Source organism: Archocentrus centrarchus, chromosome 10, assembly GCF_007364275.1.
Source record: "Archocentrus centrarchus isolate MPI-CPG fArcCen1 chromosome 10, fArcCen1, whole genome shotgun sequence".
Classification (NCBI taxonomy): Eukaryota; Metazoa; Chordata; class Actinopteri; order Cichliformes; family Cichlidae; genus Archocentrus; species Archocentrus centrarchus.
Window position 1 is genome coordinate 25,122,816 of NC_044355.1, and position 23,046 is coordinate 25,145,861.

Consider the following 23,046-nt stretch of genomic DNA (forward strand, 5'->3'; position numbering starts at 1 on the left):
AGATTAAAAAGGGGGAGGAGAGTTTGAATGGGTGTATGGATATATGGACGGAGGGGAGTTAAATTATGCAGAAAATGATTTATTGATATTTCCTGTATACTTCAACAAGCTTGCCCACACTTGTCAGAAGCACCAATCCTCACCATTATCCTGGCCACACCTCTGCTGCAGGCTTTCTGTGTGTGTGTGTGTGTGTGTGTGTGTGTGTGTGTGTGTGTGTGTGTGTGTGTGTGTGTGTGTGTGTGTGTGTGTGTGTGCATTATGGAGGCCTAAGCGGGCTGTATTGAAGCAGGGGCTGCCAGAGTTATCAGGGCTGCCTGCCTCTGTTCTGCAGTAATGTCTTTCTTACATAATGAAGGCCCCCAGGGCGCCACTGGAGAGGGGGGTTGACTGACGATGAGGGTGATACAGCAAGAGTGCACAGCTGCACGTGAGGAGGCACACACACACACACACACACGCACACACACACACACACACATATATATGAAGATGCTCAAAAAAAGGCATGCACACACACACACACACACACACACACACACACAGTGCTCATAACAAACAGGCACGAACTCCATGGCACAAAACAAAAGGCAGATATGCAGAAATGCATGTGTACATCACGTATGACACAATGGCATTAACATGCATGATCACACAAGTGTGTATAAAAGTGTTAGTGCATGTGCATACACACATACACATACACACACACACAAGCTCATAAAAGGTATTGTTATGCAGGATCCACAGAGCCTGTTGGAGCCCCACCAGTGCTAACACAGATAATGGCCTAGATCACACGCTAAAAACTAGGCCTGGCTCTCAATGCACACACACACACACACACATACACACACACACACAGTCACTTTGTCTCTGTTTTGCACTCTCTCCTTTTGTCCCTTCTCTGTTTTTTTTTCTGTTTTCACTCGCTTTTCTCTCTTTCGCCTTCCCTCTCTTCTTTCTGCTCTAACAGGCCACAGTCTCCTCTGCGAGCTTTCACACCGATGACCGTCGTTACATTTTAATGTGACCCGTGCATTTTAATTTCATTTTTACAGTAAAAGCAGCTCAGCACAAAAACACGGAGCCAGACAGCGGGGGTTTTATGTAGTCATCACTGAGACATCAGCAACGCTTAGCCAATGCTAAATGACCCATTGCAATAAAATGGGTTGCAATATGACTTTACTCACAATATGTTTGTTAATGTATGAACATTTGCTGACAAATCATACATTTGCGGCTGTTCTGCTTCGCGCTGTTTTGCCATTTTTAATCAACGTGGAAAAAGAGGCGGTCGTGTGAAGCTTTCCGCAGAACATCTCAACACATGCTGAATATATTTCAGTGTACCTTAAGCATCCTGGTGCACACAAAGATCTATCTGATTCATATTTAGATGCTCTGAATATCTAATGTCACCTCAGGCTGCTGTAAGATAACTGCTACTGCATCCCCATGACACTTTTACACACCTTAAGATTGAACACAACACACGAGAGCATGCTGAGACATCCCAGGACACTTGAGGCTGCCAAGCTGAAGGGTCTGCTTTCCATCGATTGTGAACAGCGGTTCTACATGTTAAAACCAGTTTTGCATTACAAGTTAGGACCGATTAATATTTTAAAAGCCTTGTGCACCCCAGGCTGTCAGAGAACATAAGCCCAAAAAGGAATAACTCATGCATGCTGGTATTTGTGTGACATTATATTTATTTATAAAAGGAAACAACTGGGCTCAGCCAGTATGTGGATAAACCTCCTCCTTCATTGTACCGTCCTGTACGGGCGTACTGCACCACACTGTACTGTGCTGTGCTACAAAATGTACTCAGACTGGAACATGTCACTACAAAAAGCTGCCAGCACAGTGGGAGAAGGGCCGCGATACTTTAAATCTTGAATATACGCACAAACTCAATTTGTGTATGTAGATTTCTGGTTGAAGGTAAAACTGAGGCCTCGAGTGTGCCTGTGTGAGTGTGTAAAAGACAGAGAGAGACTGAGGAGAGGGAGAAGGGTAGAAGCGAGAGGGTCGGAGTGTGAAACTCGTAAATTGCGAGAGCGGTGTGAAAGTAGGGCAGGTAGGAGAGAGTGAGGAGAGCAGCACAGACACAGAGCTTGGGGAAAGGAACTATACTTGGGAAAACTATACTTGGCAGTTGGGGAATAGAGGAGAGGTTCAGTACGGACGCTGCCACACCACCTGATGACTGACTGACCGTTTGATGAGCGTACAGTTCAAGGGGAATACTAGCAGATTTCAGTCAAATCTCATAGCTTTAAGCGCATGTAGGGAGGTTAAAGACAAACAGATGTAAATTATGAAGCAACCTCATCTGAATTTAATAAAGCAATTCTGATATGAATCTGAGAAACATGCTCCTACAGCTTTTCTTTCTCAGAGCAATTTTCTGCTTGTAATGATGGAAAGCCTTCTGCAGCAGGCATATGAATTTGCAAGCCTGGAGCAGAACATTAAGGCAGAGGAAATGCATTTAAGACTTAGTATACACATAATATACGGTACATTACACGAATGCAGGCGTCCAACCACCAGATCACCCTGCAGTTCTGGCTCATTTGCATGTATCTTATACGGGTCTGTACTGAATCTCATCGAGCAAAGAAAGAGGATGAAGCAAAAACTGGTTTATTTCGCTAGTATTTCATGCTAGTAGCTCTGTCAGTCTGTGCTAAAGCGCAGTGGTGCTTTGTGCTAAAAGCTAACACTGGCATGTTCCCATTCCCGCCAAATGCAGTTGAAACCGTGATGTCATCTCCCTGGTCAAAACTGGTCATGGTACAAGTCCAAAAACTGAGCCGTACAAGGACAAAAGCTGATGCTGTTTCCAGGAGAGTGGAGGTACAGACACATCTCTCACAGAGTAACATCGATCAGATTATTGCAATAAAGGCAACTAAATGTATCTTACTTTGATTCTCTTTAAAACAATGGCAATCTTAAGTTAGCCTTTTTTAAAAAAAATGTGAACAACACTGTTAAGTCATTTAAAATCATTCAGATCAAAGTTCTATCATATTTGTTGCATGGTGACTTACAGCAAGTATCACCTCTCTGTCCTCGATGTTAGCATCAAACTCAGGGATTTTACTATTTAAGTGTGAACTTGTATAGCTCAACAGGATAAGAAAGGGGCCTAATAGCATGAGGTTGCTGTAAAGGTGTCTTTTATTCTTCATCCTTTCCATGGAGAACATTTTTTTTTTATTTTGCCTTACTCTGACGAGTAAAGAGACAGTAGAAAACAATTCTTGAATACTAACTTTCTCCTGCTAGAAAGTCTAACAAGGACATCTAGGCGATGGCCATGAAGCACCTCGAACCAATGCCAGTTCGACCTTGAATTTGGAGCTACTTTCACCCATGAAATTCAGCATAGAACGGTTTGCTGGGATGCCAACATACAGGAGCAAGCTTACCAGCAAATGAACCACAGCCGAAACTTTGCGTGATACTACATGAAAAATAAGGGTTCACCAAATTTCTTCAAAACCTGTCCAATTTTTTTGTTGAAACATTTTTCTTTGAATTGAAATATTAACCAAATGGTGAAGTTTAAATAAACAAACAAAGTATCAACAAATGCAAAAGAGTTCATCGCCAGGTTCTTGGAAAATTTCTAGCCAGTCCATCCAGTAGATGCAGAGCCAGTTATTATGATGAATAATGCTAAAGCCATGCCGCTAACATGCTAATAAGACACACACTAACTTTATTTAAAGATGTTGGGATTGTTTTTTGTTTTGTTTTTCTAGCCTGTCTTAATCAGACTTGGTATATTGGCATGTTCTCTCTTTGAAACCTTTTGTGAGCAATGAAGATTGTCAGTTACTTTACTGATGAGTCTGTTTCATAGGATGACCACCACAGCTGAAAAAGGAAGCCAATGTGGGAAACGCCAATGTAATGGCCATGTAATACTGGCTCCAAAATCAAATTAATCCCCATAGACTCCCTTGTTAAAATGTTTGACTTTAGAGCAGGGCTCAACACGGTTACAGCCTGTCATAAAAAAATAGTTTAGTCTCTGTACCTAATTTCTCCATCAGTGACCACTGTGTGGGTCATGGAGGGGGCAATACTGGCCACTTCCATCTTTTATATACAGTCTATGGTACATTTGGAGCAAGTATATGTTTTTTTTTGTTTGCTTGTTTTTAGGTACACGAAACTTGAACCCTTAATATGCAGGAAGTGTAACAAAAAAAAATGTTTAAACCCAGTGGAATTCAGGGTTGAGTCCAATTCAAAAACTATTATCAGTAGAGCTTTTCATTGTTAACATTTTCATCCCAAAGGACATCTAGTTAAATTTTAATGACTAAATTGAATGTTCTGTACCCCTGCTTGACCCTCACATACGTGACGATGACTCTGCTACCTACTAGAGGGAATTGAGAGATGGAAATTATTTTTCCAAGTCTGTGTGAGAAAATGATGTTTTTGTTCCTAACAAAGGCTCATTATGTGCCATTTGGTGGCGATGACAATAAAAGACCACAAATTTTGTGTTACATCTTGCGCTGATGATTCAATATGCAGAATATTTTGAAGTGGTCTGGTGGCCCATCTACACTCAGCGGAGACCACAAGATGCATTGATTTATCATCTTTTTTTGTAAGACTGCAGAAAATCCCCTCACCCACCGAGCATAGGAAATTCTTGGATTAATTTTGGGTACGTTTAGACAGCAATGCAGTGTTGTCATTTCCTTCAGTCAGAGACTGAAACATCCTCGCTGCAGGAAGGAGCGCTTTCGCAGGTCATTCATCCCAACAGCAGTTAGACTGTACAACACTTGATAATGTCTTGAGTCACTTGGACACTTTACCTCCTCTGCCATCACTTTATCCTTACAGTCCAGATACATTTTATTTATTACACTCACCCATATAATGCATACCGTGTATGCTGTGTACCTTACCGGCTACAAATGTACATAATATTTTGATATCTGTATATAGTGTTTTGATGTGTGTGTATATGTGTGTATATGTACATGTGTGTATTGACTATATATTTTCTGTATATAGTGCTTATGTATATGTGTATAGTGTTTTTCTATTTTATTTTATTTTATTTTATTTTATTTTATTCTATTCTATTTTTAGTTTTCTGTACTGAGCTGCTGTAATGTGCAAATTTCCCCGTCGTGGGATCATTAAAGTTTTATCTTATCTTATCTTATCTTATCTTATCTTATCTTATCTTATCTTATCTTATCTTATCTTATCTTATCTTATCTTATTTTATTTATTTAATTTTTTTCTGTGTTGCTATTTATATTTAAACTGGTCATCTGATAGTTTCTCTTGGTCTTTAGTAAGGAGTTGTTGAAGCTGTTGAAGTCACAGTTATACTGCAGTAACAACAGTAAACAGCAAATTAAAACACAACTTAAGTATAAAAGTGATCTCAAAGACAACTCAAGAATCATTGGTTCTATATGGGACTGGAAATGCAGTCTCTTGTGTCAGTGACACATGACTTGCTTCCACCAACCCTCCAACCTCCAATGGCTCTATAAATTTAGAAGCACTTTACTTTGTCTCCATGGAGACAAATTAAAAGATAAAATTTAGTATTTCACCAACTTCCCTTAGACCACGTGTGCATGTACACAAAAGAGAGAAAATTTGTCTCCAGGAGTACAAATGAATATATTTCATGAGCTGCTGAGAGACTGTGTTTGGTGTGGTGGATAAAGGTCTCAGTCATACAGGCAGAGAGACCTGTTGGCAACCATCTGACAACCATGGAAAAATGTGTATTCCCCAACCAGTTGCAAGTGGTTGCTGATAGTCGCTGTAAAATCGATTGCTGAAGCCCTGTTCACGCAGGCCTAGAGACTGATAAGTGACCCCCAGGCAACCATGGGTAGCAAGGGAAAGGTGTGTATTCTGAGAGTGGTTACCATGTTTTTTCTGGAGGTTGCTGTCAGTCTGTAGTGTGAAACTGGTTGCAAAGAAGTGTATGATGCTGGACCAAAAACCCAAAAACCTCCTTGTGATCGCCTTAGGCCCTAGCAGATTGCTGCTGTCACCCATAGTTTGCATGGAAGACACTGATTTGTCTGCAAACACTCGCCAACTACTCACCAGGCAGTATGGAAACTGTGAAAAGTGGTCATGGCAAGCTGGATACCATTCGCCTTCAGAGTAAAAATTTTGATATGTGTTGCTTACAGCACTAAAACCCAATACAACTCCGAGCTGTTTCGGACAGTAAATGGTGAGTGTTTATAGACAAGTCAGTGTCTTCCATGCAAACTACCAGTGACTGCGGCCTCTTTGTGTTGAGGTGTTATATTTCTCTGGGTAAGTTGTCAAAACATACCCAGAGACTGTCGAAGTGTAAAGCTTGCATGTAACCCCAGGAAGGATAGCTGCTGCACTGCTGTAGTTAATGGGATCTTAAAAAAAATAAACTAAACCGTGGCAATCCGCTTGCAACCAAAGCAACCACAAGCAGGTTTTTGGTACAGCACCCTCTTTATAATGGTATAGCTGTTTATATAACATAGGATGGAATTTAAATTTCTATTTAAATTAATCTTGTTATATACAGAAAGAAGGAAAGGGTTATCAATAAGAACAGCTTTGATAAAGCAGCAAAAATGACATGACACTGACAGAGATAAACAGTAAACTGAATCAACCATTTCAGCATCTAGAAACCTTTCACAGTAATGTTCCCTGTGTTGCACTGTCACACAATTGCATCATTACAATGTGACATTAAGCCCATGTATGACCAAGTTTCTCCTTAGTTTTTGTAGCCACTCATTTTGTGGAAAACTTGTATAACTTATCTAATCCAAGTAACAATAATACATTGATAACTGTAATGAAATGACTGATTTTAGGAACAGCAGTGACTACAGAGAAATGCAACTGGATTACAGTAATGCGCTACCACTAGTGCTGCTGATATGGCACACTGACAAACTGGGAAGTAGGATTCTTTTAATGATTTCCTCATCTATTTTTCCCTGTTCTCAGCAGTGCGAATGCTTAAACAGTTTGGCTTCCGAGCATCTTTGGAAAGGCCCTGCTGTTAAATATTAGGCAGCTGGATAAAACCGGCACATCAATATTAATGTAATGTGTGTTGTCATTAGAAATACATCAATGAAACACTGGATAAAATGGTGCAAGACTGAGTTATAAATCATTTCTCACACACTGATACCAGAATAGTAAAGATGGTGTTTCTTTAAAATCCATATGAGCTCAGACCACAGAGGCCACACTTGCTCAGTAAAGTGGCTGGTAGTATTTATCCCAAATGCTGCTGTTAGGCATTTTAACACTTTGTGATGCTGCCAAGTGTTTCAACCTTGGGAGGGAACTTTCCTTCCAGAAAGTACAGTCTGAGCTGTCCCCTGTCTGAGTACAGATGACGAACACAGTGAACTCCACTTTCTGGAGTGGAGTGAAAAAAAAAGAAAAGAAAAATGTTATTCATCCAGAGCTGTCCTCTTCACATGATGCACGACGTGCGTGTGAGGTGAGATGCACCGAGTGGTGCAAGATGAGCAAATAGGTGAAAGCTTTTCTGTCTTTTTCCTTATGTACTTTGTACTGTTTTTGTCTTCTGGCCCACTCTCCACAGCTGAACTCCCCGGTGTGGAATTTATTAGGCGCCAGAGCTGCCAGCTCAGCCAAAAATCTCCACATCGCAGAGCACTGAGGGGGAGCCTGAGAGAAAATCCATGACATAGCTGTCAACCAAATCTCCTAAATTTGTTTGGGCTGGCCTAATAGCCTAACTGGAGCAGAATCTGATCGGAATCCTATTGTTATTGTGTGCATCGCCCCTAATGGCTAAAGTCAATTATGAGGATATTTCATCAGTTTTAATAACACAGGGACACCATTCACGATCAGACAGGCTGGTGCAGGATGCAGGAAGTGACAGCGAGCGAGAACAGACAGATTGCATAAATGACGGTAGAAGGCTCTCGTGATCCATCTGTCCTCATTTGTGGCTTTCCTCCAAATGTTGCAAAATATGACTAAATAGGTATAAAACAAAACAAACTTGTGCCTCCTAATCAGCTGGCTGTCAGATCATTGAGGCGAGAAGAAAATTGTTGTTTTTTTTAAATGGGTAATTAATATGAAGACAAGGTGTAAAATGGTGTATGCACAGTAATTAGAGCAGCGTATAGATGGGCTATATGTGTTACGTACAAGCTATGAATCAACTCATTACAGCGCAATACTGTGCCTCCCTAGACTGTATCCGTCTGATGTTCCTCCGGTGACATCAAACACAGCTGATTGTGCGCTTGTGTATGTACGTGTTTGTATGTTAGATGTGTTGCCCTCTCCAGGACCTCCTCTAAAGTGATCAGACACACACACACACACACACACACAGGATCAGTCAAATCCTACTGTCTGTCTGGGCATGAATAAATGAAGGAGGAAGAAACCGAGGGATGAAAGAATGAGAGCAGCAAAGAGAAGGAGCAAAAAAAAATAAAAATTGGGGTATATGGGAGAGGAGAGTCTGTTCACATGTGTATTGTGTGTGTGTGTGTGTGTGTGTGTGTGTGTGTTTCTTTGACCCAGATCAGCAAACATGGATCCATGGGTCTTTGAAGGTGGTGATGGTGGTGGGGGGGGAACAGCTAAAGATACGTTTGAAGTTGTTCAATTAATGCACAGTTCACACATGATGGACCATCTGTGTACACACACACACACACACACACACACACACACACTGAAACAACAGCCCATCCCCTAACAGCCTGCCCTCATTAGACAATCCCTCTCTCTCTCTCTGGAGTACCTCCTCTATAAATAGCCTTTGCCCTGCCACCCTCCCCACAGGACAGACACAGACCTGCCAAGGTGGGACCCCTAGCTCACAACAGCAATGCCACAATCCAACATACACATACACACACACACATACACAGAGTTCACACAGGACTCAGAGGGAATGGGACAGTATGTTACACCAAAAGGAAATATGCCAACTTTGCCCCGAGCCTTGCCAGAGGTGATGTGCTGTGTGTGAATGATTCTGAGTGTGTTTGTGTGTGTTCATGCATGCGTGGATGCATACATGCATGTGAGCATATTGGATAAGGCTCCACTCAGCTTTGGTGAATACTCCTCAAAAATTTATTGATTTGTTCAAAAGGTCACAAGTTATAAAAGATATATTTCATCTTTGCACTTTGAACTACGTTGCCAATGTGAGGCCAACTGAGCTAGGCCTTTGGTTTCACCACGCAGGATCTGAGGATGCAGGATGCTAATCAAAGTTGTTCCTTTTGTCTTGTGAAGCACATCATCTCAGATATGACAAAATATTAGGCAGTAAAATAATCTCATCTTCATAAAACCCTGCTCTGTAGTATGTGCTAGCATACATCTAGTACAGTATCCTGAGTAAATTATGACTGGAAGTAATAATAACACTTGTAGCAAGCGAGCTAGGATGCATTTTCCATGCATTTTACAGAAAAAGACATAATGGGCACAACAGCAACAACAGACAGTTTTATTACGTACGTTTGGGACAGACAGCGACAGAAAGACATTGATTTAACTCTTCTGTCATTATTCTGGTGGTGTAGGCCTTTTCACACCCTTCAGCTCGCCTTGTCTTGAAGAGAAAAGTTATAACTGTTTGTAATAATGATGGCTCTGTTCCATTTATCTGAGCCAGTATAATGCCCACTAACAGGACAATGACACCGGGGCATTTAAATCAAACAGCCATGATTAATCTCATTAGTCACCCCTGTGTTTGACAAGCCAATATATTCACCATGAGTAAAGTCTGCTGAACTCCAGTACACCGAATGTCCAACATAGTCACATGTTATAAGAGGTTTCTTCAAGTGTTATCCACTTTCTGATGGGCTGCTGCATCCAGCACCCTATTGATTTTTTTTTTTCATAGATTAATCATTTGAATGTGTTTAAAATTGATGGTTATCTATCATAAGTTACATAAAAACAAAAAAGATATTTGATTTGCAATAAGATAAAATGGAGGGAAATATGAGGGCCATTTAAATTTGTTTGGTACTTTTACCTGATCGAGTTTGTCATAGTGTAGCTGCTGGTTCCAGTCCAAACAATAATACTAGTCAATCGCGAAAGTGAGCCAGCATTCACAACACCAGACCCCTGAAACTAGGCGACAAATAATAAATATAAGTCATCAGGCTAATGATATTATTTCTGCCATGAAAAAGCCAATAAAACAGAAGCACCGCACCGTGAATTTTTTACTGAGCGACTGTACCAACATACTCTGTGAAGGTTTTTGACGCTTGAGGCATCTTAAAGGGTCCCCAATTCATTCTGCAGCCTTACAACCTGCCCCTTTTCCATTTGCTGCACTTTGCATGGAGTCACTGCTCATGCTGTTACTTAGTGTATACACTTTGCTTTTAGTGCTGTATTTGGTGGTAGCCTTGAGTTGGTGGTCTACTCACAGATGAAAGTTCAAATTTTGCATATCTAAGATTCTTAACTGCTGACTCATGGGTACAGGCTTGTCCTGTGTAACCAGTGACCACTAGAGGAGAAAACTGTTTCTAAATTACGCTACTGAAAAGATATTAGGATCAGCGTGGCTCTGCTGTACATACAGTTATAATTATGGCTTGAAACAGCGGTTTCTGCAAAACAAATTTGTTGTGTTCAACTAGTTTGCACTATTTGAAATCCAAATCTAAACCTCTTTTTTTTTTTTTTTTGACAGACGCACACAAAAATGGACACAGAGTGGTGGTGGTGGTGGTGGGGGTAAGTAATCAGAGAGTATGCAAAGTCTATTAGGATGATGCCCAGCTACTCAACAGTGTGAAATACTACTCCTTTCTTTCTCTCTCTGTGTCACTCTGTGCCTCCTTCTCTCTCTCTCTCTCTCTCTCTCTCTCTCTCTCTCTCTCTCTCTCTCCAGCTACTTCACCTCCTCTGTGGCCTTGTCACATTTTCTCGTTCTCTCTCTTCCTCACTTCGCCCCCACACTCTCTGCCTCTTTGTCCGTTCCTCTTTTTATGCTTCGGCCTTTGGCTCCATCTCTGTGCACTGCTCTCTGCTGAGGTTTACTAAAATCTATAATGTGGGGAACTACCTGGCACAGTCCATCTGCCATAAATGACTGCTCTTTGACTGATGCTCCCGTCCTGCTGAGGCTTTATTGACTCTATACCATTCTCACCTTGCTGATGGATTGCTGTGTTTGTGACAGAAGATGTATATGTGTGCGTGCTCCTCTGAGAGATGGATGATGCATGGGGATGTAGGTAATGCTGCTGCTGGCAAATGAGCTCCGTTGACCTAACTGCATTACAACACACATGCAAGCAGAAGTGAAAATATAAAATGGCTTGTACTCATGTGGAGGGGAGCTGATAATTTGAGCGTAAAGGTGATGGATTAATGGATGGATGCTGCAATCAGAGGATCCAGATTTCCCTAAAGACAGCTGCCCCTGCACAACTGCATCCACGTAGTTTCTTACAGAACACAGCACAATCATATGCACATGCAGCCCTGAATTCCTACGTGCAAAAACTGCAAGAGCTCTCACGCCCCCAGCCCACCCCACCCCTTCCAACCACGACGCACCACGGAATACCGGGGCATGCCCGAGCGACGCATCCAGCTGTCAGCTCCGCTTCTTCCGGCAGAGAGCCCTTGCGAGTTTATTAAGGGGAGCCAGTGGGAGAGACAGCCAGCCAGGCATCGCCGCATGTGACAGGCTGCGTGCGTGGAAGCGCCGCTGCCATCCCAGCCTTGTTGTGACCCGATAAGCACGACAATCTGTGCAAGCTCCGCGGATCACAACCCAAGCAGAGCCCCTCCTCGCCTTCCCCTATAGCCGCCCACGCACAAAGCAAACAAAAAGAGACACTCAAAACACATTAAATATTCCACAATCTAATGATGTAACAACACCATTAGAGCGTTATGCATCATCCTCGTCGGGCGATGGGGTCGGATACGCAGCTCAGCATCCATAAACTCCATTTTGTCTCTGATTTGACACTCGGAGAAACAGAGGGGGGGAAGCCAGGGAGACCTTAACGGAGACGTGGAAGTAAGATACGCACGGGATTAGCAGAATCACCCACTGACATTCAGGCCATATTGGGAAAAAAAAAAACACGGGCTTAAAACAGCTGGCAGAGCCATATCATGTTCACTGGTGGTTATTAAACATAACATCAACAAAAATCAGTGTGAGTTCATCACAAAGCCCAATACAATTAAAGCCAAACTCACGGGGATGACAGTGCGCACTCGGCCTGGCAAAGTTGTCCGCCTACCTGCTATTTAAAATCAATTATCTGACTTTGACTCGGATTTGACCAAAAATAGAAGTGGATCGCTAATGTAGGCCAACATATGGATGTGGTCGGCACATCTAACACAGAGGTATCACGTGCGGTTAGATATGCAGCATTTAACCACAATGAGGGAAAGCTCAAAAAGCCCCTCCGAATGGCAAGCCCCCCAACAGCATCCTACCCTCCCTCTCACCCCCTGTCTCTTCCTACATCGTTGCATACATGCAACATCATCCCGTGACACTATCCACATCCACAGTAGAGGCACAACAGCAACGATCGCAGGTTATGCGCAACATTTATTTACCTTTATGTCTGCCTTTCGCTGTCATCGTCACACTGCTTGATGTTTCATTGGAACAAGATGCTCATCTCCCTCCCTGCTTTTTACCTCTATCGCTCTCCCGGCTGTGTCTCTGTAGGGTATTATTCAGTAACACGAAACCACCGCTAGGAGTGGAACGCGCATGGAGCTCATGCAGCACTGGGTGTCGCACAAATGCTTTGGCTATACATAGAGGAAGAGACATCCCCCCCGTTAGAAAGGGGGTAACGCCACGGTGAGGGGGTGAATTCTAATAGAATAACGAGGGAAGACCCTGATTATGGCGTGTCGTGCTGGATACCCCCACCCCCTTTTCCCCTCCATCACCACCTCCCTCCCCTAAAAGGTTCAGAGGCACATGCATGCTGACACTCCAGCCAAATATGCTCATTTTATTATAATCATAAGGTGCTAAAAAAAAAAAAAAAAGAAAAAAAAAACCAATAATCATAATAAAAGGATGAACAAAAACACGTGCGAATAAGAGACACTGGTGCAGCGACAAGGATGCAAACAGAAAAAAAACTAAACAAAACAAAAAACGATGAGTTACAGCAGAATTATTGGCACAGAGGAGCTCTCACTGGCCGTGCAGGATTTGGCATGCCTACATTTGATCACCCGGTCGGCGGGACTTGCGTTGCAGTCGGACATCCTGGAGTCGGGACGGGAACAGAGCCGAAGGGGGTTGGGGAGAGGGGGGGCTCTCTCTTCTGTCAAGGGCCGAGATTGTGGTGTCGGGTCCTCCGGCAGACGTCGACAGTATACGCGGTTGCTGGGTGCTTTTCTTGCTGCAGTAGTGGCATCACTCGGTGGAGTCTCCGTGCTCTCTCGGACGGGGGAAGCCTGCTGCTGCGCCTGCGGTGACTTTGGGGGAGGATAGGCGGATACCTAGCTGCTGTTGTGGCATGCTTGGATCCAGAATTTGTTTTCTGAGAGGGGGCGGGAGGGGGGTGTGTGGGTGCTGGTATAGCGGCGGTGGTGGTGGTGCTGCTGCTGCTGCTGGTGGAGTCGGGGTTGGAGTGGTGGGGGTAGACTCTGGAGGTTAAGAGGCCGAAGAGACGCCTTGGAGAGAGGAGAGACGCGCAGGCTCTACCTCTCCAGGACGCCTCTGCAAGCGGTGCCGTGCAGCTGGCAACACCCCGGAATGGCGAAAGAAGGAACTCCCACGCAGATTCACGCACACGCAGGAGCACACACATACTCACAGATACACGCACAAATACACACTCAGACTCATACTGCCATCCTGTGGAGACACTGATTACAGGGCTTTCCCCCTGAGCAACAACTCTGTGGAGTGGGCATTTTGTGCGTGGGTGCGTGCATGCGTGCGTGTAATAGCTTTTTCTATTTGACAGAGAATCACGTGAGCCCCTAGCGTTGTGGTTTTTTTTTTTTTTGGTTTTTTTTTTTTATGTAATAAGACTAAATATTATGTAGGGGTATGTGTTGTATCATACATCGTATTAATCTGTGTTGATTAGTATTAAGATATATATAAAAGCAGCACGTATATAAATACAGCATTGAAATCTGTCTCAAAATGCAATGCATGAATTTCAGACTCTGCAGCTCCCTGTGCCCTAATACAGATGCTATTGCATTAAAAGTGGCACTGTACTGGAGTGGAAAAGAGGGAAAAAAACATTTTGTATTGTATCACTGTTTTCCACAGTGATTAAAGACCTACTGATACTACAGTCAGGTCCATAAGTACACTACAGTGGATTTTAAATGAATCAGTTTGAAATTGAAGTGCCCAAAAATTAAAGGCATGAATGGATACTATAAAGCATATTTTATGTGTTAAAAACTCATCACCAGTGTACAAACAGATCATAGACTGTACATAAAAGATGGAATTAGCCACCGTGACATCACCCATGGTAGTGGACTCTACAATTTGAAGACTTACTGTTAGCGTTACTTATGCTGTGTTTCCACTACTGAGTGTGACTGGACTCAACACAGTCTTGTTTTGTTTCCATAACAGTTGAGTATCACCTCAAAGAGTGTGGAGTCGATATAGCAACGTGGGCAAAAGTCACTTGACGTAATTTGTATGCGACTCAAACGTGGCAATTAGCTTGGATCCTGATACATTTTCTCATTTCTCATCTGCCACCAAGCACAGAACTGTTTGCCCCTCGTCATTGGACTACGGTGATGGTTTGTGTGTCTCCATTTCCCTCGCTATCAAGTTTTTAAAAATGGTGCATTTAATTCTGGCCAATCAGTGGCGTGCTGTTCTTCGACGTCACATTTTCGGATCACCTCGGCTCACTTGGAACCCCGGCCGAGTGGGTAATAAAAAGTATTTGGGTCCTGGTACCCTACAAACCATGCTGAGTTGAGTTGAGTTGAGTTGAGTTGTGCTGAGTGGACTAGTGGAAACATGGCATTAGAGTTTCTTGATTATGGTCATGTTTTTGGAGCCAGAAATGACCACAAAGTTATCATTAAACACTAGCAAACTGCATAAAGCGTATAGATGAAATACACAGACGCAGCTAATTAATGCTAACCAATAGACTACAAAAATCTGAAGCATTAACTTCTTGGAGGGGCTGGCTCTATCATACAGCAAGCAATATTATTTGAAGGGTGTTTTTATTGGTAGTGCTCCAGAACATACCGACAGCACAAACATGGTGGAGAGGTCCAGTTCAGTTACTCTAATTAGCAAGGGTGAAACCTACCAGCCACCTATTGGCTACAACAGGGTTTGTATGGCTCCATTTGGGCTAAATTTGCCACAATGATCCAAAGGATGTGATGTCTGTGCTCTATCTGAGTGCCTTGCCTAAATGCTTTCATCAACAACAGTGGTTAGCCACTGTATTAAGAGATGAGCTATTTGTCTCAATTAGCTAGCACAGGCCAGAGGTTTTAGCCTGTCCAATATCATGACAAAACTAGGGTCACCATCAATGTGCATTTGATTTATGGAACAACTTTCATTTGGTGTGGTGGATCAGAACTGGGTCTAAGATGGCTTTCTTCTGGCTAATAATCCTAGCTTGCCATACTAACACAGGAACCCTCTGGTTGTTCCCACTTCACTCTGCAAGACAAAAGAGCGTCTGCTTTTAGGGCTCCTTGGCTGTGGAGTGACCTGCACGAGGAACTCTTGGCTTTTTCAGTGTCCTCTTTTTAATCACTTTGAACCTCTGAGCCTTTTCAAATCTGTGGGCTTTCTTGTAAACCTTATATGGACATTTATATAGTTTAGCCTAAAGCACTTTGTAACACTGACTTTTATAAGTCTTATAAAGTCTATAAACTTGATTACTATTATTAATATCTTATAACACACTGATGGCAGGTCCAGTGAGGTAGAGGTTGGTTCTCTGCTATCTTTCAACAAGAGGAACAATATAAATATTTAAAAGGAGGAACTGATTGAAATAAATCTCGGTATAATTCGGTATAATCTCGTTATAATTTATAAATTTTGTTTTTGGGAAAGTAGCCATTGAACTTCTGATCAAAACGCCTCAACAACAACATCTGCAGGCTAGAGGGGGTAGGGCAGTTTGTGTGGGGACAGAGAGACAGACAGCCAGAGTCTCACCTCTGCAGGATCTCTTCTATTAATTTAATGCACTTCAGTTTTTTTTCATGCTGCCGCGTGTTGCAGCAGCCCTGATGGACTGTTAAACATAGAGAGGATGGATCTGAAGGAGGGGAGTGCAGAAATGATGGGGCTGCTAGGGAAACCATGAAAGTTGTGCAGGCCTTACTGCCTCAGCACTGGCACTGGAGCCTTCATGGACTAAAGCCTGGATGATGCTTTTATTTATTTATTTCTTACTGACGAGGCATCTTTTGGTCTCAAAACCCAAAGATCACAGTTTTGTGTGTGTACTGCTCTTAAAACACCGGCTGCAGCATCAATCATTGTAGCTATGAAGGATCAGCGAAAGTGTAGTGAGTGTAACTCTCCCACAGAGAGAAGAACTCACAACACACTTAATGCTTTGATAACTTCAGGTAACACACTCAGGGGTTGTGCACATGGTAAAACTTAATTATTCATAACTATCAGTGAGTTCTGCACAGACAGGATCACCTCAGACAGCTGAGGTGTCACAGTCGCAGTTTGGTGTTACACAGAGGCTGACTTTGAGAGCAGTCAGAATATTTTTGATTTTTGAAGTCTGATCCCTGCAGTAGAGCCAAAAATAGACTTCTTGTGAGGTTTATGTCCCTTTTTTCACCCCTAAAGTCAGTATCAGCAGTAGTGAATATGGTATCATTGTTGTGTGTGTTGTGTGTTTACCATACTGAGTGTGACTTCCCTAAAAGTTAGTGACTAAGAAAACATGGCAACAGGTAGATTGGTAACTAATGAATTAATTATTTGAGGTGTTATTATTGTGCTGTGGGACTTTGGGCTTTACAGGATACGCAGTGGTATTTCCCACTGGGCTGTTTAAAGGGCCAGTTTATCCAACTGACCAAAGCTGCATATACACCAGATCCTGTCAGGCTTCAGATACCTGCATCATTCCCCTCCACAGCCCAGTGTTTAAAAGAAATGTTGTAACCCACTGTTTCACTGCTTAAGTTTACATTTACTATAATAAAATGGAGATAAGAGGCCAGATATTACAAAGTAGCACGACGCTACAGATTGGTTTTCCTTCATTCTTTTCTGAATCGCTGCCATTTTATTTATATAGCGCCAAATCACAACAAACGGTCACATCAAGGTGCTTTATATTGTAAGGTAAAGACCCTACAATAATTACAGAGAAAGCCCAACAGTCAAAATGACCCCCTATGATCAAGCACTTGGCGACAGTGGAAAGGAAAAACTCCCTTTTAACAGGAAGAAACCTCTGACAGAACCAGGCTCAGGGAGGGGCCGCGACCAGTCGGAGCTGAGAGAGACAATCATAAGATAGTTCTTTGAGCTCAACAGTTATAACTGTGAATCAGACATCACGAACAGTTAATTTATGCAGGCGAAATAATCGCATTTGAGTATTTTCATCTCTATCATTTACCTCATGCAACCTTCAGAGTCTATTTGACAGCTTTTGTTCTGTATTGTGATATTCAGCAGCAGCATTTCAGTGAAGTTCACTGAAGAAAGTAGAGGAATCTGCAAACCCATCAGAGTGAGAGTTTATTTTTTCCCTGCAATTGGACATATTTTTAAAAGCTGACAAACTGAGAATCAAGTAAACTAATAATGAGTAACTTCTTATTTGTTTGACAGATGTTTTTTGACACATTTATATACAACAAGGCTGTGGAGATCTGCTGGCATCTTCAAGGCTGTCCACCCAAGCCAAAACGGACATAAAATATCTGGTAAACTCTGTTGAACTGAGCGGTCAAGCTTAAATTCCTTTTCATTTTTAGATTGCAGTGGTGATGGAGTTCCTTAGATTTCAACAGGAAAATCAGATTCCACTTTAAGTCACTGCTAAAGATATGATCAACCTTTTGCTGGAGGAGAGAAAAAAGACTCTCAGAACAGTGAATTACTTATGACACATACAGACCTTCCACCTCTACACGATATACTCTGTAATGAAACATAAATGCTGAGGTAAAACCTGAATTTTGTTTCTATTTGAAGGCTTTGAGAGTTTGAATTGCAGGATTTTGCTCCTCAAATTTCCAGAGGCCATAGCTCCTAACTTTAAGTCATATTCAACATGCAATTAACAATTAAACTGTTTCAGTATCACTGTGATGTTTGAATGGCTTTAAATATGAATTCTGATCACTTTAATCTACAGGCAGCCTAAACTCCCCAGCACAGCCAAAAAATATGCAAAGCTCCTTAAACATAAGCAGCAGGAAACACAGAGCTCCAGATTGCTCACAGGAAGTGGTGATAGAGGTAGTTCTGCAGGACTTCTGGGAGCTTCCTCCTCGCCCTCTCCTGAACATGGCCTCTCAGATTCTCTCCACCAGTGTTAGAAAGGCCCCTTTGGATCGAGTCTCCGCCACTTTCACAGCAACGGAAAGCCAGGCCACCGTCCCCTGCTCCATCAGAGATGACATGATCCAGACCATCCTGACAGAAATCAGAGATCTACCTGCACGACATTCTGCTCAGAGACACTGGAAACTTTACACACGTGCTGCTCGCTACAATTGTTGCTGCAGCGGTGAAACACATTTGCAAGATCTTTCAGCCTCAGAGCCCCAACGAGCCGACTCATCACACAACTACTGTTCAACCATCGATGACAGTCAGGACGCCTTAAATACTGTTGGAACTGAGGAAGAACCAACAACCAGGCCAGAAACTCTGATGAGGTCTCACCAGGTTCTGCATCACCTGCTGCTGAACCTCCAACCTCGTCAGAGGTTCAGGGCAGTGAGGATGAAGGTCTATAACAGTGCAAACATATGACCAACACTTGCATATATCATTTTTGTTTTATACTGTCTATGTGTGTAAATAATGACTGTGATTCTACAGTCCTCCCCAAGAGAGATGCAACACAGGGGTGGCTGTAACTCAGCTCCACATCATTTATCTGGTGCTGTTATCGTAATCATGTGATGTCCAAGTCAACTTTGCTGTTAATATCCTAATAAACCTGACATACAGTACAAACAATGTGCATGTCTCATCGCTCTTTTATCCAGTGGTAGCTCACACATGGAGTACAAACAAAACTGAGTACAGTTTGCTTAAAGGTCTACAACGTTTCAGAAGTAGAGATATGGACTTTTATTTTTATTGCACAAAAGGACAAGAGTGTGATGGTAAAGTGCAAACTGCCTCCAGGCCAGAAGTAACTGTATTGTACTCTTAACACAACCTCTACTCTTTGTAAGCATCTGCACAGACAGCATGGTAACACACAGCAAACCAAGAACCCAGAGCGACAGTGATGTTAAAGCTGAGTGGATGCCAACCCCAGCCCAGCAGCCAGAGCCTGATCTTCAACAGGTAACGGCAGTGTTGAGCAGTCAGGCTTGCAGCATTGCAGCCTCCATTTCTACCTGTGCGTGTTTCTACAGTAGAATCATTGGGCCGATCGTCTGAGTGTCTTTGGACTGGTTTTCGACTTTGCTTTGTGCTGTCAGCTTTGGGTTCATACATTAAAAACTAAAAGATTGTTTGTGTGTCCTCATCAGGATAGGGATTTGTGTTTGTGTGTGTGTGTAACTGTACCCTAAGGCTCATATTGGTAACTGGTAATTATATGGCAGTACGTTTCAGGTCCTTCTATGGAGTAACACGAAAGTAATGTACCGAGCAGTGTAAAGAATGACTTTCTCCAGTGAGTAATTTACAGCCTTACTTTTACAAAAGATAAAGAGTAATGTGTAATGCATTACTTTTTGGGGGTAGCGACCCCAACACTGTTCATGGCATAGATTAAACAAGTTGCTGGGAACATCCCTCAGAAATTTTGGCCCATGCTGGCATCACACAGTTGCTGCAGATTTAGTGGCTGCACATCAATGATGTGAATCTCCCGTTCCACTACATTTCAGAGGTGCTCTATTGGACTGAGATCCGGTGAGTGTGGAGGCCATTTGAGTACAGCAAACTCACTGTCATGTTCAAGGAACCAGTTTTAGATTTGTGGCATGGTGCATTATCATGCTGGAAGCAGCCGTCAGTAGATGGGTACACTGTGGTCATAAAGGGCCTGTAGATCACTATTTTCTAAATAAAACAGTTCCCCACATGCTGCTGTTAGCCATTTCAACAGCAGAGATTTTGACACATCACAGCAGGAACTGTCTAAGTGTGATTAATGCTGTTAATCATAGTTAAGAGTCCACTTGTAATCTTCCAGATTCCCTGTACTGTGTGCATGTGCTCACTTGCATACACCTGCATGACACAGAGCCATCATTAGTGACATCCGCTCAACCTGTGCTTTCCTTCTAATAAAAAACAAAATGTTTAAAAGTAGTTTTTGCCCTTTACTCTCTCTGATCACTGGGGGAAACGTCCAAGAAAAAAAATTATGTAGCCATTCTCAGTACTAAACCTTAACACTGCCATCCAGTAGTTCATATATATAATCAACAGACAGTATTGAGTTGTTTAGGGTCTGTCTGAAAAAGAGCCATATATATATATATATATATATATATATCGTATAGCTTTTACCTGACAGTCTGCTGGTTGTCCTGTAGTTCGTGAGAACACTATGTGCTACATGGATATAACAATGAGCTACCCAGACTCAGACAAAACAAATCAAACCTATAAGCCGCAGCTTCTGTACAGCTAATGTATTATTTAACACTTGCTTAAACGAACCAATTATGTGCGCCGCGCGCACGAGCTCGCGGTCACAGTCGCGAGTCACATCACTCGGCGCTAAACAAACCCCAGAGTGTGGTTTATCTGATACACAAGCCCCTAAAAGCAGAGCGGCTTTAACATGTTACCAACCACCCGACTGTCCGTGAAGACGCGTACGACATTGAAACTCTTGTAAACCATTTTAGTCTCGCATCCCGGGAGTTCACCTAGTGCAAAAGACGACCTGGGTAGACATTTTGGCTCAGCGCGGACCTTCTGACTTGACGTTTTCCGATGCATGCCCGGAGCCACAATGACGCCAGTTGCAATATTACGTAGCCGGTGTGTACAGTGAGTCCCTCAGGTGCGCATGTCAGCGAAGGGCTTCCCTAGCGGTAACGCAGTGAAAACGCGATCCAACAATCTGATTTCCGGTTTACAGCTAGCTTTCAGAATAAAATACTTTTAAAGAAAAGTTTTCAAAGTACAGTAAGCCGATCAAGAATTGGTAAACGGGTAAATCAACAGACAGTATTGAGTTGTTTAGGGTCTGTCTGAAAAAGAGCCAAGACATTCTGACAGTTGATAATCCTAAAATATAATGATTGGGTTGGGGCAAAAAAAAAAAAAAATAAGCAGGTGCTCCCTGCTGCTGAAGTTTCAGTCTTGACAAAATATCCAGGATGCTTTTGTTTGTGCAAAGTAGTTGTACCTGTGTGATAAGACACTTAGAACTTGAAGTGTTTACAGATACTGGGTCACAGTATAAATACTCCTGCTGTCAACGGCAGCCCTTAGTGACATTTTATATACACTATATTGCCAAAAGTATTCACTCATCTGCCTTCACACACATACAGTGTATCACAAAAGTGAATACACCCCTCACATTTCTGCAGATATTTAAGTATATCTTTTCATGGGACAACACTGACAAAATGACACTTTGACACAATGAAAAGTAGTCTGTGTGCAGCTGATATAACAGTGTAAATTTATTCTTCCCTCAAAATAACTCAATATACAGCCATTAATGTCTAAACCAGCAGCAACAAAAGTGAGTACACCCCTAAGAGACTACACCCGTAAATGTCCAAATTGAGCACTGCTTGTCATTTCCCCTCCAAAATGTCATGTGACTCGTTAGTGTTACTAGGTCTCAGGTGTGCATAGGGAGCAGGTGTGTTTTGTAGTACAGCTCTCACACTCTCTCATACTGGTCACTGAAAGTTCCAACATGGCACCTCATGGCAAAGAACTCTCTGAGGATCTTAAAAGACGAATTGTTGCTCTACATGAAGACTGTTATATAAGCTGCTCACAGACTACTTTTCATTGTGTCAAAGTGTCATTTTGTCAGTGTTGTCCCATGAAAAGGTATACTTAAATATATGCAGACATGTGAGGGGTGTACTTACTTTTGTGATACACTGTATGAACTTGAGTAACATCCCGTTCTTAACCCATAGGGTTTAATGATTTTGGCCCACCCTTTGTAGCTATAACAGCCTCAGCTGTTCTGGGAAGGCTTTCCATAAGGTTTAGGAGAGTGTTTATGGGAATTTTTGACCATTCTTCCAGAAGCACATTTGTGAAGTCAGACACTGATGTTGGACGAGAAGGCCTGGCTCACAGTCTGCGCCCTAACTCATCCCAAAGGGGTTCTAGCAGGTTGAGGTCAGGACTCTGTGCAGGCCAGTCAAATTTTCCAAAATGTCTTGGTATGCTGAAGCATTAAGAGTTCCTTTCAATGGAACTAAGGGGCCAAGCCCATCTCCTGAAAAACAACCCCACACCATAATCCCCCCCTCCACCACCACCACCAAACTTTAAACTTGGCACAATGCAGTCAGACAAGTAATGTTCCCATGGCATCTGCCAAACCCAGATGGAGAAGCGTGATTCATCACTCCAGAGAACGCATTTCCAATGCTCTAGAGTCCAGTGGTGGTGTACTTTACACCACTGCATCCAATGCTTTGCATTGCACTTGGTGATATAAGACTTGTATGCAACTGCTTGACAACGGGAACTCATTCCATGAAGATCTCTACACACTGATCTTAAGCTAATCGGAAAACCACATGAAGTTTGGAGATCTGTAGTAATTAACT

The 23,046-nt window shown here is 42.5% G+C and overlaps 1 protein-coding gene across 4 annotated transcripts in view; it reads right to left on the reverse strand.

Annotated features, from left to right (window-relative positions):
* ppp3cb (protein phosphatase 3, catalytic subunit, beta isozyme) overlaps nucleotides 1–12,817 on the reverse strand; it is a 36,129-nt gene extending 23,312 nt beyond the window's left edge. For 2 of the 4 annotated variants that reach the window (XM_030739263.1, XM_030739261.1), the window contains exon 1: nucleotides 12,670–12,817. In XM_030739263.1, coding sequence (XP_030595123.1) covers nucleotides 12,670–12,694 — 25 coding nt within the window. In that variant the 5' untranslated portion in view covers nucleotides 12,695–12,817. The remainder of the gene's footprint in view (nucleotides 1–12,669) is intronic. The other 2 variants (XM_030739265.1, XM_030739264.1) reach the window with 1 other exon arrangement.
* Nucleotides 12,818–23,046: the final 10,229 nt, after the last annotated feature.